The 21,312-nt window shown below is 50.1% G+C and overlaps 1 protein-coding gene across 3 annotated transcripts in view; it reads right to left on the bottom strand.

The window, feature by feature from the left end:
• The window catches only part of LOC140724816 (estrogen receptor beta-like), a 305,615-nt gene extending 286,141 nt beyond the window's left edge, over window positions 1-19,474 (bottom strand). For all 3 annotated transcript variants that reach the window (XM_073039457.1, XM_073039459.1, XM_073039460.1), the window contains exon 1: window positions 19,362-19,474. In XM_073039457.1, coding sequence (XP_072895558.1) covers window positions 19,362-19,387 — 26 coding nt within the window. In that variant the 5' untranslated portion in view covers window positions 19,388-19,474. The remainder of the gene's footprint in view (window positions 1-19,361) is intronic.
• Between the last annotated feature and the right edge of the window lie 1,838 nt (window positions 19,475-21,312).

Here is a 21,312-nt window from a genome sequence, read left to right as displayed (position 1 = left end):
GTGGGGGGAGGGAAAGATGTGCTTGCTGGTGGGATCCAGTTGGAGATAGCAGAAGTTGTGGAGAATTATGTGCTGCACACAGAGGCTGGTGGTGTGGTAGGTGAGGACAAGAGGAACCCTATCCCTGGTAGGGTAGCAGGATCTCCCAGTGGCCACCCATTTCATCTTGTGCTTCTCCCTCCCTCCCCACTTCCACTCATCCTTTTTCCTCCAGTCCTGCTGAACAGTCTCAGCCCAAGACGTCGACTGCACTCTTTTCCATAGATGCTGCCTGGTCTGCTGAGCTCCTCCAGCATTTTCTGTGTGTTGCAGATGATAGGTGAGACCAGGCGAGGGGGAAGGCCGGTGGGTGGGGAAGGGGCAATGATAAGAAGCTAGGAGGTGATAAGTGGAAGGGGTAAAGGGCTGAAGGAGGAGGAATCTGATTGGAGGGACAGAGGACCATGGGAGAAAGGGAAGGAGGAGGCGTACCAGAGGGAGGCGATGGGCAGGTGAAAAGAAGGGTTGAACAGGGAACTGGAACAGGGAATAGAAAATGAGTGAAAGGGGAGGGGCAGAGGTCTCCTTCTTCAGCCCTCCCACCACTACTCTCCTTTTCCAGTTCTGACTAAAGGTCTCGACCCAAAATGAGGACTGTTTATTCCACTCCATAGATGTTGTCTGACCAGCTGAGTTCCTTCACCATTTTGTATGTACTGCTCTGGGATTTGCGGCATCGGCAGAGTCTCCTGTGTTGATGATAAAGGAGCGCTGGGAAGGAGGGAGGTCAGGGCAAATGTGTGCGGTCAAATGTGGAATTTATTGAATGGTCTGTGCATGTTGTTTTCACTGCAGGGTAGTGGACCAGCTCACTGGGAGAATGGTTTGTACTAGGCAGCTGTGGCAGACCCTGGATTTATACAACACGTTACAGCTCATCCTCAGAACATGCCAAACAGCCAAAGCTGCTCCCACGTTCACTCAGTGCTTTAATGCAGGCAAGTTCAAAATGCATGGTCAGCTCTCCTGATAAAGGAGCAGGCCATTCAGCCCACAGTCTGTGTGCCAGACCTAGACCTTCTCCAATTTGTTTTTAAACAGAGGCTTCACAAAACACATCTGATCTCGATGCAGAACAGCTTGGAATGACAACTGTTCTGCCCGTGGCCACGAGAAACTGCAGTGAGTTGTGGACACATCACGGAAACACTTCTCCCTTCCACGGACTCTGTCTATGCTTCTCAGTGCCTCAGTAAAGCAGCCAGCACAATCAAAGATCCCACCCACCTCAGACATTTTCTCTTCCCTCCTCTCCCACCAGAAGATACAAAAGCCTGAAAACATATAGCACTAGATTCAAGGACAACTTCTATCCCACTGTTAACAGACTCTTGAACAATAAATATGGACTCTTCACCTCACAATCTAACTCATTTTGACCTTTGCACCTTATTGCCCGCCTGCACTGCATTCTAGAACACTCCATTCTGTTGTCACTTTTCTCTTTAGACCACAAGACATAGGAGCAGAATTAGGCCATTTGGCCCATCGAGTATGCTCTGCCATTTCATCATAGCTGATCCATTTTTCCTCTCAGCCCCAATCTCCTGTCTTCCTCTCCACCTCCCCCCCATATCCCTTCACGCCCTGACTGATCAAAAATCTATTAACCTCTGCTTTAAAGACACATAATGACTTGGCCTCCACAGCTGCCAGGGGCAACGAATTCCACAGATTCACCACTCTCTGGCTAAGGAAATTGCTCCTCATCTCCATTCTAAAAGGATGCCCCTCTACTTTGAGGCTGTGTCCTCAGCTCTTAGAAACTCCCACCATAGGAAACATCCTGGAAACATCCTCTCTACTTCTGCTCTACCAAGGCCTTTCACCATTTGGCAGGTTTCAATGAGGTCACCCTTTATCCTTCTGAATTCTAGTGAATACAGACCCAGAGCCATCCAACCGCTCTTCATATGACAAGCCATTCAATCCTGGAATCATTTTTGTGAACGTCCTTTGAACCTTCTCCAATTTCAGCACATCATTTCTAAGATAAGGGGCCCAAAATTGTTCACAATACTCCAAGTGAGTCCTCACCAGTGCTTTATAAAGACTCAACATTACCTCCTTGCTTTTATTTTCTAGTCCTCCTGAAATGAATGCTGACATTGCATCTGCCTTCCTCACCACAGACTCAAACTGCAAATTAACTTTTTGGACTCCCAAATCCCTTTGTGCCTCAGATTTTTGTATTTGCTCTCCAGTTGTAAAGTAGTCAACCCTTTCATTTCTTCTATCAGAGCACATGACCAAATACTTCCCGACACTGTATTCCATCTACCACTTCTTTGTCCATTCTCCTCTTCTGTCCAAGTCCTTCTATAGCCTCCCTATATCCTCAAACCCACCTGCCCCTCCACCTATCTTTGTATCGTCTGCAAACTTTGCAACAAAGCCATCAATTCCAACATCCAAATCATTGACATATAACGTAAAAAGAATTGGTCCCAACACAGACCCCTGTGGAACACCACTAGTCACCAGCAGCTATCCAGAAAAGGCACCCTTTATTCCCACTCTTTGCCTCCCACCAATCAGCCACTGTTTTATCCATGCTAGAATCTTTCCTGCAATACCATGGGCATGTAGTTTGTAAAACAACCTCATGTGTGACACCATCAGAACATCCAAGTACACAACATTGAATCACTCTCCCTTAACTATCCTGCTTGTTATTTCCTCAAAGAATTCCAACAGACTTCTCATGCAAGATTTTCCTGTGAGGAATATAATATAAATGGTAAGACTCTCGGCAGTGTGGAGGATCTGAGAGACCTTGGGGTCCGTGTCGATAGGACACTCAAAGCTGATGCACAGGTTGACAGTGTTGTTAAGAAGGTGTATAGTGTGTTGGCATTCATCAACCATGGGATAGAGTTCAAGAGCTGTGAGGTAATGATACAGCTATACATGACCTTGGTCAGACCCCACTTGTAGTGCCGTGTTCAGTTCTGGTCACCTCACTACAGGAAGGATGTGGATACTATAGAGAGAGTGCAGAGGAGATTTACAAGGATGTTGCCTGGAGTAGAGACCGTGTCTTATGAGAATAGGTTGAATGAACTTGGCCTTTTCTCCTTGCAGTAATGGAGGATGAGAGGTGACCTGATAGAGGTGTAGAAGATGATGAGAGATATTGATCGTGTGGATAGTCAGAGGCTTTTTCCCAGGGCTAAAATGGTTGCCACAAGAGGACGCAGGTTTAAGGTGCTGGGGAGTAGGTACAGAGATGTCAGGGGTAAGTTTTTCCACACAGAGTGGTGGGTGCTTGGAATGCACTGCTGGTGGACAATAGGGTCTTTTAAGAGCCTCTTAGATAGGTACATGGACTATAGAAAAACAGAGGGCTATGCGTTAGGGAAATTCTAGGCAGTTTCTAGAGTAGGTTACATGGTTGGCACAACAACGTGGGCTGGAGCCTGTAATGTGCTGTGAATATCTATGTTCTATGAAACCATGCTATGGCCTGTGTTATCATGTGCCTCCAAGTACCCGGAAATCATATCCTTAATGACCAACTCCAACATCTACCCAACCACTGAGGTCAGACTAACAGGCCTATAATTTCCTTTCTTTTGCCTCTCTCCCTTCATGAAGAGTGAAAATTTGCAATTTTATGGTCTTCCTAAACCATTCCAGAATCTAGTGAATCCTGAAAGATCATTACTAATTTCTCCACGATCTCTTCAGCCACCTCTTTCAGAACTCTGGGGTGTACACCATCTGGTCCAGGTGACTGATCTACCTTCAGACCTTTCAGTTTCCCAAGAACCTTCTCTCCAGTGATGGTAACTTTACACACTCGTGACCCTGACACCTGGATCTTCCACCACACTGCTAGTGTCTTCCACAGTGAAGACTGACACAAAATACTTCTTCAGTTCATCCGCCATTTCGTTGCCCCCATTACAACCTTTCCAGCATCATTTTCCAGTGGTCCAATATCCTCTCTCACCTCTCTTTTACACTTTATGCTTCTGAAGAAACTTTTGGTATCCTCTTTAATATTATTGGCTAGCTCACTTTTGTATTTCATCTTTACCTTCTTAATAACTTTCTTAGTTGCTTTCTGTTAGTCTTTCCAAGCTTCCCAATCCCCTAATTTCCCACTAATTTTTTTATATGCTGTCTCTTTGGCTTTTATAATGTTATTATTTACCTTAAATCATAGATAAAGATTAACTTTATTTGTCATTTTACAGTGATACATCAAAACATAGTGAAATAGGTCATTTGCATTAACAGGCAGGAGAGAACTCCCAGGTGATTGGTAGACTGAGGAAGGACTGTGAGATGACAGGTAAGTAGCACCAGTTACGTAGAATATAGAAAACTTCAGCCCATGATGTTGTGCTGACCCTTTAACCTGCTGCAAGGTTAATCTAGCCCTTCCTACCTACGTAGTTGTCCATTTTTATTTCATCCACGTGCTTATCTAAGCACCTTTTAAATATTACTGATGTACCAGCCTCTACCACCACTCCTGTCAGGGTGTTCCACATACCCAGCACTCTGGGTAAAGAAAAAACTACCTCTGACAACCCCCGATCATCTGAAAATTATGACCTTTCTTTTTAGCTATTTCCGCCCTGGGAAAAAGTCTCTGGCTGTCTACTCTATCTATGTCTTTTACCATCTCGTACATCTTCTTTCTCTTCAAAAAGAAAAGCCCCAGCTTAGAAGGACATGGGATAGGCTTTCATGGGTATCTGGGGAGGTATGGACCTGTTTCTCTGTTGCATGTCTCTACTTGCATGGACACACCTTTGCTCTTCAACGAAACCACAGAACAGACAGCGGCTGTGAATTACAGGTAGCACTGTGCTTCAGGATGTACCACCTTCAGGAAGGGACATGAATGCCATCTGGTATCCGCCTGAGATGGATACTAAAGAATGCCAAAGCGTTATTCTGGAGTAGATATCCTGCTGCCCTGCACAATGTTAACCAAACCAACAGAACACCTGCTGTATGTCACACTGCGGTCAGCAGGGCTTGGTGTCTCCCTCCTGTTCTCTGATCTACAACTGTTAGGAGTTTGGGACGTTGGAGTGGGGTGAGGAATCATCTTCCGCAGCACCAGAGGCTGAGGAGAGACCTGAAAGCAGTTTATATGATTATGAGAGGCATAAATAGAGTGGACAGTGTCTTTAAATCCCCCCCCCCCCCCCATCGGGATCATAAATAAGATCTCCTCCTCGCGGATAATCAACACTGGCACAGCTTGGGGCTGTGTGCTCAGCCCATGGCTACACTCACTCAACGCCCACAACTCTGTGGTTAGGCACAGTTCAAACGCCACCTATGAATTTGCCGATGATACAACTATTGTTGGCAGAATTTCAGTTGGTGGCGAGGGGACGTACAGGAGTGAGATATACCAGCTAGTGGAGTGGTATCGCAGCAACAACCTTGCACTTAACATCAGTAAGATGAAAGGGCTGATTGTGAACTTCAGAAAGGGTATGACGAGGGAACACAAATCAATCCTCATTGAGGGATCAGAAGTGGAGAGAGTGAGCAATTTCAAGTTCCTGGCTATAAATATCTCTGAGGATCTAACCTGGTCCCAACATATTGATGCAGCTATAAAGAGGGCAAGACAGCTGCTATATTTCATTAGGAGTTTGAGAAGATTTCGTGTGTCACCTAAAACATTTGAAAATTTCTATAGACGTACCATGGAGAGCATTCTGACTGGCTGCATCACCGTCTGGTATGGAGGGAGGCTGGGGCAGATGTACAGGATTGAAGTAAGCTGCAGAGAGTTGTAAAATTACTCAGCTCCATCATGGGTACTAGCCTCCGCAGCTTCCAAGATATTTTCAAGGAGCGGTGCCTTCAAAAAGGCAGCATCTATCATTAAGGACCCCCACCACCATCTTCTCATTGGGACCATCAGGTAGGAGGTACAGAAGCCTGAAGGTACACACTCAGCGATTCAGGAACAGCTTCTTCCCTTCTGCCATCCAATTTCTGAATGTACATTGAATCCGTGAACACTACCTCACTACTTTTTTTGCAATATTTATTTAACTATTTTATATACACACACACACACTTATTGTAATTAACAGTATTTTTCTATATTATCATGTACTGCACTGTACTGCTGCCACAGTTAAAAAATTTCACGACATATGCCGGTGATTTTACACCAGAATCTGATTCTGTACACTCTTACCAATACCAGACTGGCGTGCATTTATGGTGAGAGGGGTAAGTGCAAAGGAGATCTGCGGGACAGGTTTTTTTTTTAAAACACAGGGAGTGGATGGTGGCTGGAGTTCTACCTGGAGAGGTGGCAGAGGCAGGTACAATAAAGGCATTTAAGAGGCTCTCAGCTGGGCACCTGGATGTGCAAGGAATGGAGGGATAAGGACATTGTGGGCAAAAGGGATTCGTTAATTGAATTAGTTTATTCATTACAGAACACATGGGTGAAAGGGCCTACATGGAACAACATTGTACAGGCCTTTCTGTCCACGATATTCTGCCAACCTTTTAACCTATGCCAAGACTAATCTAACCCTTCCCTCCCAAGTAGCTCTCCATTTTTCTTTCATCCACATGCCTAAAAGTTTCTTAAATCTCCCTAATGCATCTGCCTCTACCACCACTCCTTGTAGGGCAGTTCATGCACCCGCTACCCTCTGTGTAAAAAGCCTGCCTGTGACATCACTGATGCACCATCAATAACTCTCTGAGACGTGAGGCGAGATATCGGCTTTTATTGGCTGGAAGAAAGAACAAGCAGCAATTGACCACCATGCTACATCCTGGAGTCTGAGAGGCAGGGCTCAGGCCCCAATCGCCTTTATACCGGGTCTGTGGGAGGAGCCACAGGAGCAGTCAGCGGGGGGGCGTGTCCAGACAGGTATATGTAGTTCACCACATTCACCCCCCCCCCCTTTGTTTTAAAAGAGAGTCCCCATGGGGCGAAGTTTCTTACAAGTATATTTACAGGTTAAGTCTATCAGGTGGTCGAATCTGTCGCTGCGATCTACGTAGCACCGGCTGTGCTTGCACAGGTGCCGGTGGTGGTGATTGCACCGGAGACGGTGGTTGTGCTGGTTCCGGCCTAACTGAAGGTGTCAGCCCACTAGGCGTCAGTGATCCCTCATGCGTTTGCGAGGCGCCTGGTTTATGCGCGTGCGAGATGCCCGGTATAGGAGTGTCGTGAGGAGTCTGTGTGGGGCACGGTGTGCGCGGTGTCACCTCGGGTACAGGGTTCATAGTTACCGTGGAGTGTTCGGGGTAGTGGTCTGCTGCTCCTGCGGGCGCCAGGTCGCGGACGGAGACCGTGTCCTCCCGCCCATCAGGTAAGACCACGTAGGCATACTGGGGGTTCACATGTAGAAGGTGAACCCTCTCGACCAGCGGGGAGTATTTATTGCTCCTCACATGTTTCCAGAGCAGCACTGGCCGTGGGGATGTCAGCCAAGCTGGTAGGGTGGTCCCAGTGGCAGACTTCTTGGGAAAAGAGAATAGGCGCTCGTGAGGGGTGGCATTGGTGGACGTACATAACAGGGAGCGGATGGAGTGGAGTGCCTCGGGGAGGACCTCCTGCCAGCGAGAGACCGGCAACCCTTTCGACTTAAGGGCTAAAAGTGTGGCCTTCCACACTGTGGCATTCTCCCTCTCCACCTGTCCATTTCCCCGGGGATTATAGCTCGTGGTCCGACTAGTAGCAATGCCCCTAGCCAGCAGATACTGGCACAGCTCGTCACTCATAAAGGAGGACCCTCTATCACTGTGGATATAGCAGGGATATCCGAACAGAGTGAAGAGCTGGCGCAGGGCTTTTATGACAGACATGGCAGTGGTGTCGGGGCAGGAGATGGCAAAGGGGAACCACGAGTACTCGTCGATAATGTTGAGAAAGTAGACATTGCGGTCAGTGGAGGGAAGGGGGCCCTTAAAGTCAACACTCAGTCACTCAAAGGGGCGGGTGGCCTTGATAAGTTGCGCCTTTTCAGGATGGTAGAAGTGCGGTTTGCACTCAGCGCAGACTTGGCAGTCCCTGGTCATCGTCCTGATGTCCTCAAAGGATTACGGCAGGTTCCGGGCTTTCACGAAATGGTAAAATCGGGTGACCCCCGGGTGGCAAAGATGTGCATGGAGGGCGTATAGCTGGTCGAGCTGTGCTCTGGCACACGCTCCCCGGGATAGGGCATCAGGGGGCTCATTGAGCCTTCCAGGCCGGTACAGGATATCATAATTGTAGGTGGAGAGTTCTATTTTCCACCGCAAAATTTTATCATTTTTGATTTTGCCCCGCTGTTGGTTGCTGAACATGAACGCAACTGAGCGCTGGTCGGTCAGCAAGGTGAACCTTTTGCCAGCGAGATAGTGCCTCCAGTGCCTAATAGCTTCCACTATGGCCTGGGCTTCTTTCTCCACCGCGGAGTGCCAAATTTCAGGGCCTTGAAGGGTACGAGAGAAGAATGCTACTGGCCTGCCTGCCTGATTGAGGGTAGCAGCCAGCGCGAAATCGGAGGCGTCACTCTCTACTTGGAAGGGAATGGTCTCGTCCACCGCATGCATCGTTGCTTTGGCAATGTCCCCTTTAATGCAGCTGAAGGCCACGCAGGCCTCGGCAGAGAGGGGAAAAGTGGTAGACTTGACCAGGGGGCGGGCCTTGTCTGCGTAATGGGGGACCCATCGGGCGTAATAGGAAAAGAAGCCCAGGCACCGTCTGAGGGCTTTGAAGGTGGTGGGAAGAGGGAGTTCTAACAGGGGGCGCATACAGTCGGGATCAGGGCCAATGACCCCGTTCTCCACGACATACCCAAGGATAGCGATTCGGGTGGTTCCGAACACACACTTGTCCCTGTTATAAGTAAGGTTCAGGGCTTTGGCCACTTGGAAAAATCGTTGGAGGTTGGCGTTGTGATCCGACCAGTCGTGACCACAGATGGTGATATTATCCAGATAGGGAAATGTGGCCTTCAGTTGGCACTGGTCCACCATCCGGTCCATTTCCCTCTGGAAGACAGAGACACCATTCGTGACACCGAAGGGGACGTGCAGGAAGTGATAGAGCCTGCCGCCCACCTTGAAGGCGGTGTAGGGGCGGTCCTCTGGGCAGATGGGGAGCTGGTGATAAGCGGATTTCAGATCTATTGTTGAGTACACCTTGTACTGAGCTATCTGGTTGACCATATCCGCGATGCGGGGTAGGGGGTACGCGTCAAGCTGCGTGAACCTATTGATGGTTTGACTATAGTCCACGACCATCCTATTTTTCTGCCCGGTCCGAACAATAACCACCTGGGCCCTCCAAGGGCTTGTGCTTGGCTCAGTGATCCCCTCCCTGAGCAGCCGCTGTACCTCTGACTGAATGAAGGCCCTGTCCCCCACGCTGTACCTCCTGCTTTTAGTTGCTACAGGTTTACAGTCGGGGGTCAGGTTGGCGAACAGCGGTGGGGGAGGGATCTTGAGGGTGGAGAGGCTGCAAGTGGTGTCAGTAGCGCAGCTGTCGGCATGGTGCTGGGTGGGATGTGTGGGCCGGTGTGTGTGTGTGTGTGTGTGGTCAGTAGCGGGGTATATGACCAAGTCCCACAAAACTGAGGATTCCTGACAGTGAGTGGTGGGTGGGGCCCGTCATATGCCGTAGTCACACTTTCGAGATGGCTCTGGAAGTCCAACCCCAATAGCACAGGCGTGCACAGTTGAGGCATGGCCAGTAGCACAAAGTTCCGATATTCTGTGCCCTGCACCACCAATGTCGCTACACAACCCACCCGGATGTCTGTGGAATGCGACCCAGAAGCCGTGGTGACTCTCTGGCTTACCGGCCGTGTCACGAGTCCGCAGTGTTGCACCGTGTCCGGGTCAATAAAACTCTCAGTGCTGCCCATGTCAAACAGGCAGCTAGTCCTGTGCCCCTCCACCAGGATGTCCATCATTGACCTTGCAAGCTGGTGTGGGGCGCTTTGGTCGAGGGTTACAGAGGCCAGAGTTGAACTGCTGTCTTGGTGCCCGGTAAGCACCAGTGGGTCGGGGGCGGGGCGAGTTGGCGCCGACAAAGATGGCCGCCCCCATCCGGGCAGGCAAGATGGTGGCGACCAAGATGGCGGCCCCCATGCCTCACACGCAGCGCTACCCGACCCCGCTCGTGGTTCAGACTTACAGACCTTGGCGAAATGGCCCTTCTTCCCGCAGCGGGAGCAGGTAGCTTCTCAGGCCGGGCAGCGTTTTTGGGGGTGCTTTTCGAGTCCACAGAAGTAACACTGCGCGGACTTGCGACTGGCAGCAGCTGTGGTCGGGTTCGGGGAGTTCGTGGAATCGCGACTGGCAGCGGCGGTGGTGAATTTGCTCGCGGGTGGCAGCGACGGGGTCTGAGGTGTCCACGGGACCGGCAGGGGATCGCGCGGCTGGACAGCCTCAGCGTTGTGCAGAGCAGCCTCCAGCGTGTCGGCCGTCTCAATCGCCGAGCGTTAAGGTAAGATCGGCGTTTTCCAGCAGCCGCTGGCGCACGTACACTGACCTGATCCCTGTAACGAAGGCGTCTCGTACTAGCAGCTCCACATGTTGTTCCGCCATCAGAGCTTTGCAGTCACAAGTTCGCATGAGTGTCTGTAGGGCTCGGAGAAATGCAGTGCTCATCTCGTTGGGTCGCTGCCGCTGCGTCGCTAAGCGATGTCTTGCATAGACGGTGTTCACCGGCCGCAGGTACTGTCTTTTGAGGGCGTCCAGTGCCTCTTGGTAGGTCAGCAGGTCCCTGATAAATGAGTAGACTTTCGGGGTGACCCTCGAGAGGAGAATTCTGTGCATAATAGCGGGCTCAGTCGCACGAACCTCCTCCAAGTATGATTAGAAGCATGCAAGCCAGAGCTCAAAGGCAAGAGCTGCTTCTGAGTTTTGAGGGTTCAAGTCTAATTTTTCCGGACGTAAAATACTTTCCATGTTTTAAAACTTCCAGTCAATAAAATTGATGCACCATCAATAACTCTCTGAGAGGTGAGGCGAGATATCGACTTTTATTGACTGGAAGAAAGAACAAGCAGCAATTGACCACCATGCTACATCCTGGAGACTGAGAGGCAGGGCTCAGGCCCCAATCGCCTTTATACCGCGGTCAGTGGGAGGAGCCACAGGAGCAGTCATCGGGGGGGGGGGGGGGGGGGGGGCGTGTCCAGACAGGTATATGTAGTTCACCACATTCACCCTTATACTTTTCTCCAATCACCTTAAAGTTAAGCCCCCTAGTATTATCCATTTTGGTACAGACACAGCGGGTTGAAGGGCCTGTTCCTCTGCCTTCCTGCCTATACTGCAAAGAGAACGAGAGGCAGGCAGCTACCCAGGGAGAGTCCACAGCAGCAGAGCTGGTGTCAGTGGACTCAGGTGGGGAGGGGAGAGCGAGTCCCAACCGGGTGAAGCCAGATCAGCTGCCTTGAACTCTGGCTGAATTGTCTGAAAGCCAACAACGAAAGTCTCCAGGGATTCTGCCTTGGGCCTCCCCTGCATCACTTCAACCAGAACAAGCTCTTCCCCCAAACTGAAAAATCTCTCAAACCTCACACGATGAGACACCCCTCCAGCCAGGCTGGAAGCGCATCTTTCCTGAAAGGGTTCGCATGCCAATTTCCTTCGCACAGATATGAGGAGAGAGTGAATTGCTGCAGATGGCTTTGAGGAGGTCAGGACCCACCGCAGTGCCTCCCCGCACCCCCGGGCCCTCCATCCCAACTTCTGCCTCCCCCCCAGGGGCAACCCAGTGAGCCCCCCAGTTACAGAGGGGCTTTGCCTGCAGGCCAGTAATGACTGACTGCAAGTTACTCAAGCTTCGGGAGTTGGGGCACTGTAATGCCCTCACTTATTGCCCCACACACTGATACTCAGACCAACACAGAATTCCTACACTTGTAGTAAGAAGCAGGCCCTTTGGCCCAATTGGTCTATACTGACCCAGTCTTGCATTTGGCCCATATCCCTCTAACCCTTTCCTCAGTCACTTCCTCTCCAAGTTCATTTGTTTGAGGCCCTGATCTTCTGGATAGCCAGAGGATTTTCCCCAGGGCTGAAGTGGCTAACACGAGGGGGCATCGTTTTAAACTGCTTGGAGGTAGGTACAAGGGGGATGTCAGAGGCAAGTTTTTCACACAGTGTGGTGGATGTGTGGAATGCACTGGTAGAGGCAGATACTATAGGGTCTTTTAAAAGACTCTTAGATAGGTACATGGAGCTTAGAAAAATAAAGGGCTATGCGGTAGGGAAATTCTAGGCAGTTTCTAGAGTCTGTTTTATGGTCAGCACAACATTGTGGGCCGAAGGGCCTGGAAGGTGCTGTAGATTTCTATGTTCTATGTTTGGAGATCTGGAACACAGAGCTCAGAACATACAATACACGAGAGACTCTTCAGCCTCACAATGTTGTGCCAACTGAATTACATTAGTAATCAAATACCCAACTACACAAACCCCATCTACCTATACAACGTCCATAAACTTCCATTCCCTGCCATTTTTGTGCCCATCTAAGAGTCACTTAGAACCTCTCTCAGATGCACCTCCGCCACCACAACAGGAAGCACATCCCAGGCACCCACCACTCTGGGTAAAAATTGAATTGCCCTGCATACCTCCTTTAAAGACAAGATAGAGATTGAAGATTAGTTTTTATTTGTCAAGTGCATTGGAACGTAGAGTGAAATTTTGCGTCAGTGATCAATACAATCTGAGCATGTGCTGGGGACAGCGAGTGTCACCACGCCTCCGGCAACAGCATAGCAAGCCCACAACTCACTAACTCTAACCTGTATGTCTTTGGAATGCAGGAGGAAAAAGGGGCACCCAGAGGAAATCCACACAGTCATGAGAACGTATAAACTCCTCACAGGCAGCGGCAGGAATTGAACTCGTATCGCAGGTGCGGCAAAGCATCATGTTGACCGCTACGTTACCAAGCCTTCCTCTCACTTTAAATACATGCCTTCTAGTATTAGACATATCCTGTCTAGGAAAAAAACTTTGCCCATTTACTCTATCTATGTCTCTCATAATCTTTCACCTCCATCAGACCTCCCCTCAGCCTCTGTCGCTGGGAAGAGTACAGAAAAACTTCACAAGGGTGCTGCCAGGATTTGAGGAGCTGAGTTGTAGGGAAAGGTTGAGATCATAAGATATAGGAGAAAAATTAGGCCAGTCAGCCCATCGAGTCTGCTTCACCATTCGATCACGGCTCTCAGCCCCATCATTTTCCTATTTTCTTGCCTTCTCTGTGTAATCTTTGATGCCCTTATCAATCAAAAACATATAACCCAAGCCTGCACATCTCCCTGGGAGAACAAGACAGATGAGGAGTGTGGGATTAGAACAAATGCACCCTTTGTGGTCAGTAGCCTCACAGTGGGATGAAGGGCCAGGCTTCTATGCTACATCACTCATTAATGGTTGCCCCAACCCCTTTGAACTCTCACCCTCAGCCTGCTGCCCATTGCAATCCCTCACATCTGAGTGTCCACATCTCCCCCACCCTTCTCGGGTTCTCAAAGGGCTTCAATCAGGTTGCATCGTGGTCTGGGAAGCAAGAACGAAAGAAGCAGCAGAGAGCAATGGATTCTGCCCAATACATCATGGGCACATCCCTCATCACCGGTCATATTACAGGAGACATTGCCTCAAGAAGGTAACTTCCATCAAAGATGTACAAGGTGATAAGAGACATAGATTGAGTGGCACACATAAAATGCTGGTGGAATGTAGCAGGCCAGGCAGCATCTACAGGAAGAAGTACAGTCAACGTTTTGGGTTGAGACCCTTCGTTAGGACTGTTCCACCAGCATTTTGTATGTGTTGCTTGAATTTTCAGCATCTGCAGATTTTCTCGTGTTTGCGTTTATAGATTGAGTGGACAGCCAGGATCAGACAGCATGTCTTAGGAGGATAGGTTCAGCGAGCTAGGGCTTTTCTCTTTGGAGCAAAGGACAATGAGAGATGACTTAATTGAAGTGTACAAGATGATAAGAGGCACAGAGAGAGTGGACAGACAGAGACTTTTTCCCAGGGTGGAGATAACTAATAGGAGAGGACTCTTCACAGAATCCTGAAACATCTAGACAGCAAAGACGCATACATCAGGATGCTCTTCATCGATTAAGCTTGGCATTTAACACTGTCATCTCCTCAAAACTAATCAGTTATTACCCCTCAACCAACAGGCTTTTGAGCAAAAGGGGATAGCTACACTCATTTAATGACTTCTTATCTTGTTATTTCATGCTCTTATTGCTATTTATTTATATCTGCATTTGCACAGTCTGTTGTCCATTGATCCTCTTTACAGTTACTGTTCTACAGATTTGCTAAGTATGTCTGCAAAAAACAGAACCTCAGGATGGTATGTGGTGATCTGTACTCTGATAATAAATTTTACTTTGCACTTTGAATAATTTTAAGGTAATTAGAGGGAAGTATGGGGCACCTCTGCATACGTGGATTAGTGCACCTGGCAATGATCTTTGACTTTGAAAATACTCATCTACATTAATCCCATTACCAGCCCATCGGCCGATAGACTATTGTAGTACAGTATAGTTTTATAAATGCTTGTCTAGATACCACTGAGCAGTTGTGAGAGGAGGTGCATCGAGCATTTAACAGGCAATGCGTTCCAGAGTTCAATCACCTGCTGGGAAGATAAAAACCTTTCCTCAGATCTCCAGTAAACCTCTTGCTGCACGTCCTAAACTGATGCCCCCAGCCTTAGAGATCTGTGCCATGGGGAAAAGAACATCAATCTCAACACAAAAACAAACAAACACAAAACTCCACATGCTACAATCTGAAAGGGAGAAAAATAAACAGAATTGCAGGAAGAACTCAGCAGTTAGGCAGCACCTGTGGTTCCAGCCAAGCCAGCGATGAAAGAACTTGGAGAGATATCAGTAAGCTGGGAAGAGTACAGAAAAACTTTACAAGGACCCTACCAGGATTTGAGGACCTGAATTATAGGGAAAGGTTGCGATCGTAAGATATGGTTGCAAAATTCGGCCATTCAGCCCATCGAGTCTACTCCACCATTCGATCATGGCTATCATCAGCCCCATTCTCTTGCCTTCTCTGTATAATCTTTACCAATCAAAACCCTGTCAACTTCCACTTTATAAGTAGGCCAAATGATTTGGCTTCCACAGCTATCTGTGACAATGAATTCCACAGATTCACTATCCTCTGGCTAAAGAAATTCCTCCACATCTCTGTTCTAAAGGTTTGTCCTTGTATTCTGAGGCTGTGCCCTCTGATCCTGACTCTCCCACTTCTCCATGTCCACTCTATCTAGGCCTTTCAATATTCAATATAGGTTTCAATGAGCTCCCCCTTCATTCTTCTAAATGCCAGATGGCCCAAAGCCATCGAATGCTCCTTATCCCTTGACCCTTTCATTCCCAGAATCCTTCTCATAAACCTCCTCTGGACTCTCTCCAATGTCGGCACATCCTTCCTTAAATATGGAGCCCAAAACTGCTCGCAATACTCTGTGCAGTCTGACCAATACCTTATAAACGTCTCAGGTTGAATAGGTTAGGAGTTTACTCCCTGGAGCATAGGAGAGTAGGGGAGATTTGATAGAGGCATACAAAATTATGAGGGGTATCGACAGAGTAAATGCAGGTTGGCTTTTCCTCATCGGGGCCCAAAACGTCAACTGCTTACTCCTTTCCAGAGATGCTGCCTGGCCTGCTGAGTTCCTCCAGCATTTTGTGTGCGTAGCTTTGATTTCCAGCATCCGCGGATTTTCTCATGTCTGTTTTCCCATTGGGGTTGGGTGAGGTCATAGGTGAAGGGTGAAAGAAGAAATATTTAAGAGAGTGTTGCAAAGATGTGGTGCCAGTGGAAGAGGTGGATGTGGATTCAATTGCAACTTTTAAGAGAAGTTTAGATAAATACACAAATAGAGTGCTATGGTCTAGATTGTGGATCAATGAAACTAGGCAGAATAACATGGACTAGATGGGCCAAAGGGCCTGCTCCCTGCTGTAGCTCTCTATGACTCTAACATTACCCACTTTCCCCTTTTTCAGATGCTGCCTGACTGACCAAGTCCTTCCAGCATTTCTGCCTTTGTACTGTACTATTCGCAATTCCTAGCTCTTGTACGGAGAGGAGGGTACTCAAATCCCAGCTATGACGTGACCACCCGGGGCTTTCTCCGTCCAGGATCAGCCATCATCTTGCCGATAGGGGAAAACAGGAATCAAGGGGGTCTGCTCTTGATCCACATCTCCGCACGTGCTTGGAGTGGTTTAGAGCTGCAATCATGGAGTGGAACAACAGAGTCTTAGAGTCACACAGTGCGAAACGGATCCTTCGACCCATCTGCTCCATGCTGACCAAGATGTCCCATCCAAGCTAGTCCCATTTGCCAGCGTGTGGACCACAACTTTCTTTATGTTGCGGGCAAGCTACACTGGCAACAGAAGCATGGCAACATTTAGAGGGCTATGGGTAACCCTGGGTAATTTCTAAGGTGAGGACATGTTCGGCACAGCTTTGTGGGCCGAAAGGCCTGTATTGTGCTGTAGGTTTTCTATGCCTATGACTTGCTTCCCCCAACACATCCTTGACATTGTTTGTTTGTCATTGACCAAATGGTACATTTCATAGTGTGGTTCAATGTTTGTGACAAATAAAACTAATCTTTCTCTTTAAACGTTTCCAAACCATGTACTTGTCCAACTGTCTTTTAAATGAAAGTACCTGCCTCAATCACTCTCTGGCAGCTCATCTCACATATAATCCCTCCACTAATCTCTAATTTTATATATGTAATTCCTTATAATTATCCAATGTTGCTTTTTGTTGTATGTCGCACTCTGACCAACACGCCACTGCAGATTACTAATACTGTACACGAAAATGTATATTGGGAATAAATTTATTACTCTACTTTCATGTGCAACGTGTTGCTTGCCAATCACGTTCCTGTTCAATCTTCCCCCTCCAGCCAACTTAAATCTATGCCATAGTTCTCGTTTCGGACTAGGACACCCTAGTCTCCCCCCATCCCCCAACTCCGGTGGGGAGGAGAGCTGTTGGATGAGTGAGCAAGAGGCCAGACTTGGAGGAAGCACAAACATCTGGGAGGGTCGGCAGGCCAGAAGGAGCCACAAACTCCGGGAGGGACAAGACTGTGCCGAGGCTCAGGAGGCACAGAATTGCGGGGTTGTGGAGCGGGAACGGGCAGAAAGGTGGCGGATCCGAGGACAAGGGCGAGAGAGGTCTGGGTGTGGTGGGGAGGTGGGGGGTGTTGTCAGAGGGTGGGAGCCAGAGAAGAAGCCCAACAATTCCTGGAGCGGGCTTATGGTACTCAACAGCAGACACAGCTGGGATGTGACTTGCTCCCCAGACTGGAAAACACAGATCTCAAACACTGAGAAATATCACCACCCAGAGTAACACGAGGATCAGTGCAAGCACACCGAGAGCTGCCTCACACACACACACACCACCAATGCACACAGCACCCTGATCAGCCATCAGCTACAAAGATTTAATGAAAATTCAGTCGGGTCAAAGCACATTATGCGCAACAGAACACGACTCACACCTCTGCCCCAAAGTCTGCCATACAGAGGTAGCCAACTGGGCGGCCGGTTGACTGCTTGCTTCAGCTGTGTTGATCCACGACACCAGTGGGCAAAGGCACGTCCTGAAGCCAGACTGGGTTCACAACAGGAACTGCCTAGATTGGGATTGGGGGTGGTCGGTGACAGAGTAGTGGCCTCTCCTGGAGACTAATGCTTGTCCAAACCCGTGGGGAGGGAAGGGACTTGCAAGAAGGTTGGAGGGCAAATTCAGAGAATGAGGGCAAGGATAATCTGTGGAGAACCAACTCAAACACACCCTTGTCCCCCTCTTCCAAAACTCAGTGTTAGCCAACAAATAAAGGTAACTGAGAGAGGTGATGCCTAGTGTGGGGGAACAACCCAGCCTCACACAGGAAGAGTGTTGTTCAGATTGGCACAGCGTGACACTGCCCCTTGGGTGGAAGCAGAGACAGGAGGAGGGTCAAAAGGGTGGAGGGTGAAGACTGGAAGGAGAAAGGGGAGGGTGGAGGAGAGAAAGGGAAGGGTGGGGAGAGAAAAGGGAGGCAGAAAGGGGGTGGGGAGAGACTGAGGGCAGAAAGAGAAGGGTGGGGGAGAGACTGGGGCAGAAAGAGAAGGGTGGGGGAGAGACTGGGGCAGAAAGGGAAGGGTGGGGGGAGAGACGGGGCAGAAAGGGAAGGGTGGGGGGAGAGACGGGGCAGAAAGAGAAGGGTGGGGGGAAACTGGGGCAGAAAGGGGTGGGGCAGAAATGGAGGGTGGGGAGAGTGGGAGCAGAAAGGGAGGGTGGGAGAAAAGATGGGGCAGAAAGGGTGGGGGAGACTGGGGCAGAAAGGGAAGGGTGGGGGAGAGACTCGGGGCAGAAAGGGAAGGGTGGGGAGAATCTGGGGCAGAAAGGGAGGGTGGGGGAGAGACGGGCAGAAATGGAGGGTGGGGAGAGACTGGGGGCAGAAAGGGAGGGTGGGGAGAGACTGGGGGCAGAAATGGAGGGTGGGGAGAGACTGGGGACAGAAAGAAGTGTGGGGGGAGAGACTGGGGGCAGAAAGGGAAGGGTGGGGAGAGACTGGGGCAGAAAGGGAAGGGTGGGGAGAGACTGGGGGCAGAAAGGGAGGGTGGGGGAAGAGACAGGGCAGAAAGTGAGGGTGGGGAGAGACTGGGGGCAGAAAGGGAGGGTGGGGAGGGCAGAAAGGGCAGGTGGGGGAGACTGGGGCAGAAAGGGAAGGGTGGGAGAGAGACTGGGGGCAGAAAGGGAAGGGTGGGGAGGGAAGGGGCAGAGAGAGACGGGAGGAGCACAGGGGTAGTGTGGGGGAGGTGGGAGCGTAGATAAGGGAGGAGAGGGAAGAGTGAGGCGGAGGGGAATAAAGAGTGTGTGTGGAGGAAGAGAAATGGGGCATGTCTGCTTTCTCCATCCCAAGGGAGTATTATGGCGGTGGACGGGAGACCACCTCTCCCCACCCCACGAGGAATGTCTGATTAACAGCCCCCCAGCGCGCACACACCCCACCTCATCTCCCCTGTACACACACAGACACACAACACCCCGAATGTCCACAGACACCTCCAACACCACCCTCCCCCCGCGCACTCACTCAGAGACAACACGAGCCCCCACTCAACCCCAAAACTGTAAAACAAAAATACTTTTTCCTCAGCGTCAAAAGTGCAATAAACGCCCAGCTTAGTCCAGCGGCGAAGCCGAAGTGCGTGTCCAGAGAGAGGGGTAGGGAGAGAAGCGGAGAGTGGGGCGCGGACCCCCGGAGACGCACTCACCGTCTACCCGACTGCTCCCGGTCCATGACCAGCCGATAGCCAGCAAAGCCCGAGCGAATGTCAGCCCCGCTCTGTCTCCGTTCCGCCAGCGCCGAGAGCCACCGTCACTCACCGGTGGGGGCCGGCCCGTCTCCGCCCTCTCCGGCCCTCCTCTCACCCACTCACTCACTCACTACCCCTCCCTTCCACACTCACTCCTTCACATCCCTCTCTCTCCCCCTCATTCACTCCTTCCTTCACGTCCTTCATCCACTCACATTCTTATTGTTCCCTCAAACCTCCTTCCTCCCCTCTTCCACTCTCACTCTCCCTCCCTTATATCCACTCTATCTCTCTTCCTCACTCACTCCTTCCCTTCCTCCATCCCTGCCACCTTCTATCCCTCACTCTTACATCAACTTTCCCACTCTCACTCACCCCTCCCTCACAACACTCTCATCTCCTCCATTCCTCAGTCCCCCCATTCATACTCCTTCCTCCCTCACTGCCTGATCAGCCACACTCCTTCTCATTTCTCAGTTCTTCCCTTCCTCACAGTTTCCTCTCTACCCCTGCACACCTCCCTCACGACTCCATTACCCCACCACCCCTTCCCACTCTCGCCCCACACTCTCCCACATTCTGTTCTCCACCCACCCCTCACTCATCTTCCTCCCCTACAGCCTGACACACACACACACACACACACACACACACACACACACACATCACCACTCACTCCTTCTACTCTCCACTTACACGAGACCTCACCCCATAACTCCCTCCACACCTACCAAAGCCTTTTCCCACAGCCCCCTACCCCTTTAACAAATCCACCCTAACCATTTCCTTGCCACCACCCCTCAACTCGCCTGTATTTACCCCCATCCACCTGACACGGGGAACTACACCTCCACCGACTGAACAAAAGCTGGATGAACTTAGCAGGTCGGGCAGCATCCGTTGAAATGAGCAGTCAACGTTTTGGGCCGAGACCCTCACTGAACACCATCCCACCATCACTGTCTCTTCTGAGTAAGCATTTCAATTCCTTCCTGTCAGGTTAGTTTGGGAACTGATACAGGGCTGTGTGGAGACAGCAGGGCAGTGGGATTAGTGTCAGACTGATACAGGGCTGTGGGGAGAGAACAGGGCAGTGGGATTAGTGTCAGACTGATACAGGGCTGTGGGGAGAGAACAGGGCAGTGGGATTAGTGTCAGACTGATACAGGGCTGTGGGGAGAGAACAGGGCAGTGGGATTAGTGTCAGACAGATACAGGGCTGTGTGGAGACAGCAGGGCAGTGGGATTAGTGTCAGACTGATACAGGGCTGTGGGGAGAGAACAGGGCAGTGGGATTAGTGTCAGACTGATACAGGGCTGTGGGGAGAGAACAGGGCAGTGGGATTAGTGTCAGACTGATACAGGGCTGTGTGGAGACAGCAGGGCAGTGGGATTAGTGTCAGACTGATACAGGGCAGTGGGATTAGTGTCAGACTGATACAGGGCTGTAGGGAGAGAACAGGGCAGTGGGATTAGTGTCAGACTGATACAGGGCTGTGGGGAGAGAACAGGGCAGTGGGATTAGTGTCAGACTGATACAGGGCTGTGTGGAGACAGCAGGGCAGTGGGATTAGTGTCAGACTGATACAGGGCAGTGGGATTAGTGTCAGACTGATACAGGGCTGTAGGGAGAGAACAGGGCAGTGGGATTAGTGTCAGACTGATACAGGGCTGTGTGGAGACAGCAGGGCAGTGGGATTAGTGTCAGACTGATACAGGGCTGTGTGGAGACAGCAGGGCAGTGGGATTAGTGTCAGACTGATACAGGGCAGTGGGATTAGTGTCAGACTGATACAGGGCTGTGGGATTAGTGTCAGACTGATACAGGGCTGTAGGGAAAGAACAGGGCAGTGGGATTAGTGTCAGACTGATACAGGGCTGTGGGATTAGTGTCAGACTGATACAGGGC

This window comes from Hemitrygon akajei, chromosome 3 (assembly GCF_048418815.1).
Source record: "Hemitrygon akajei chromosome 3, sHemAka1.3, whole genome shotgun sequence".
Lineage (NCBI taxonomy): Eukaryota > Metazoa > Chordata > Chondrichthyes > Myliobatiformes > Dasyatidae > Hemitrygon > Hemitrygon akajei.
The sequence above is the reverse complement of the archived record's forward strand: the minus strand, read 5'-3'. Positions and strand labels throughout refer to the sequence as shown.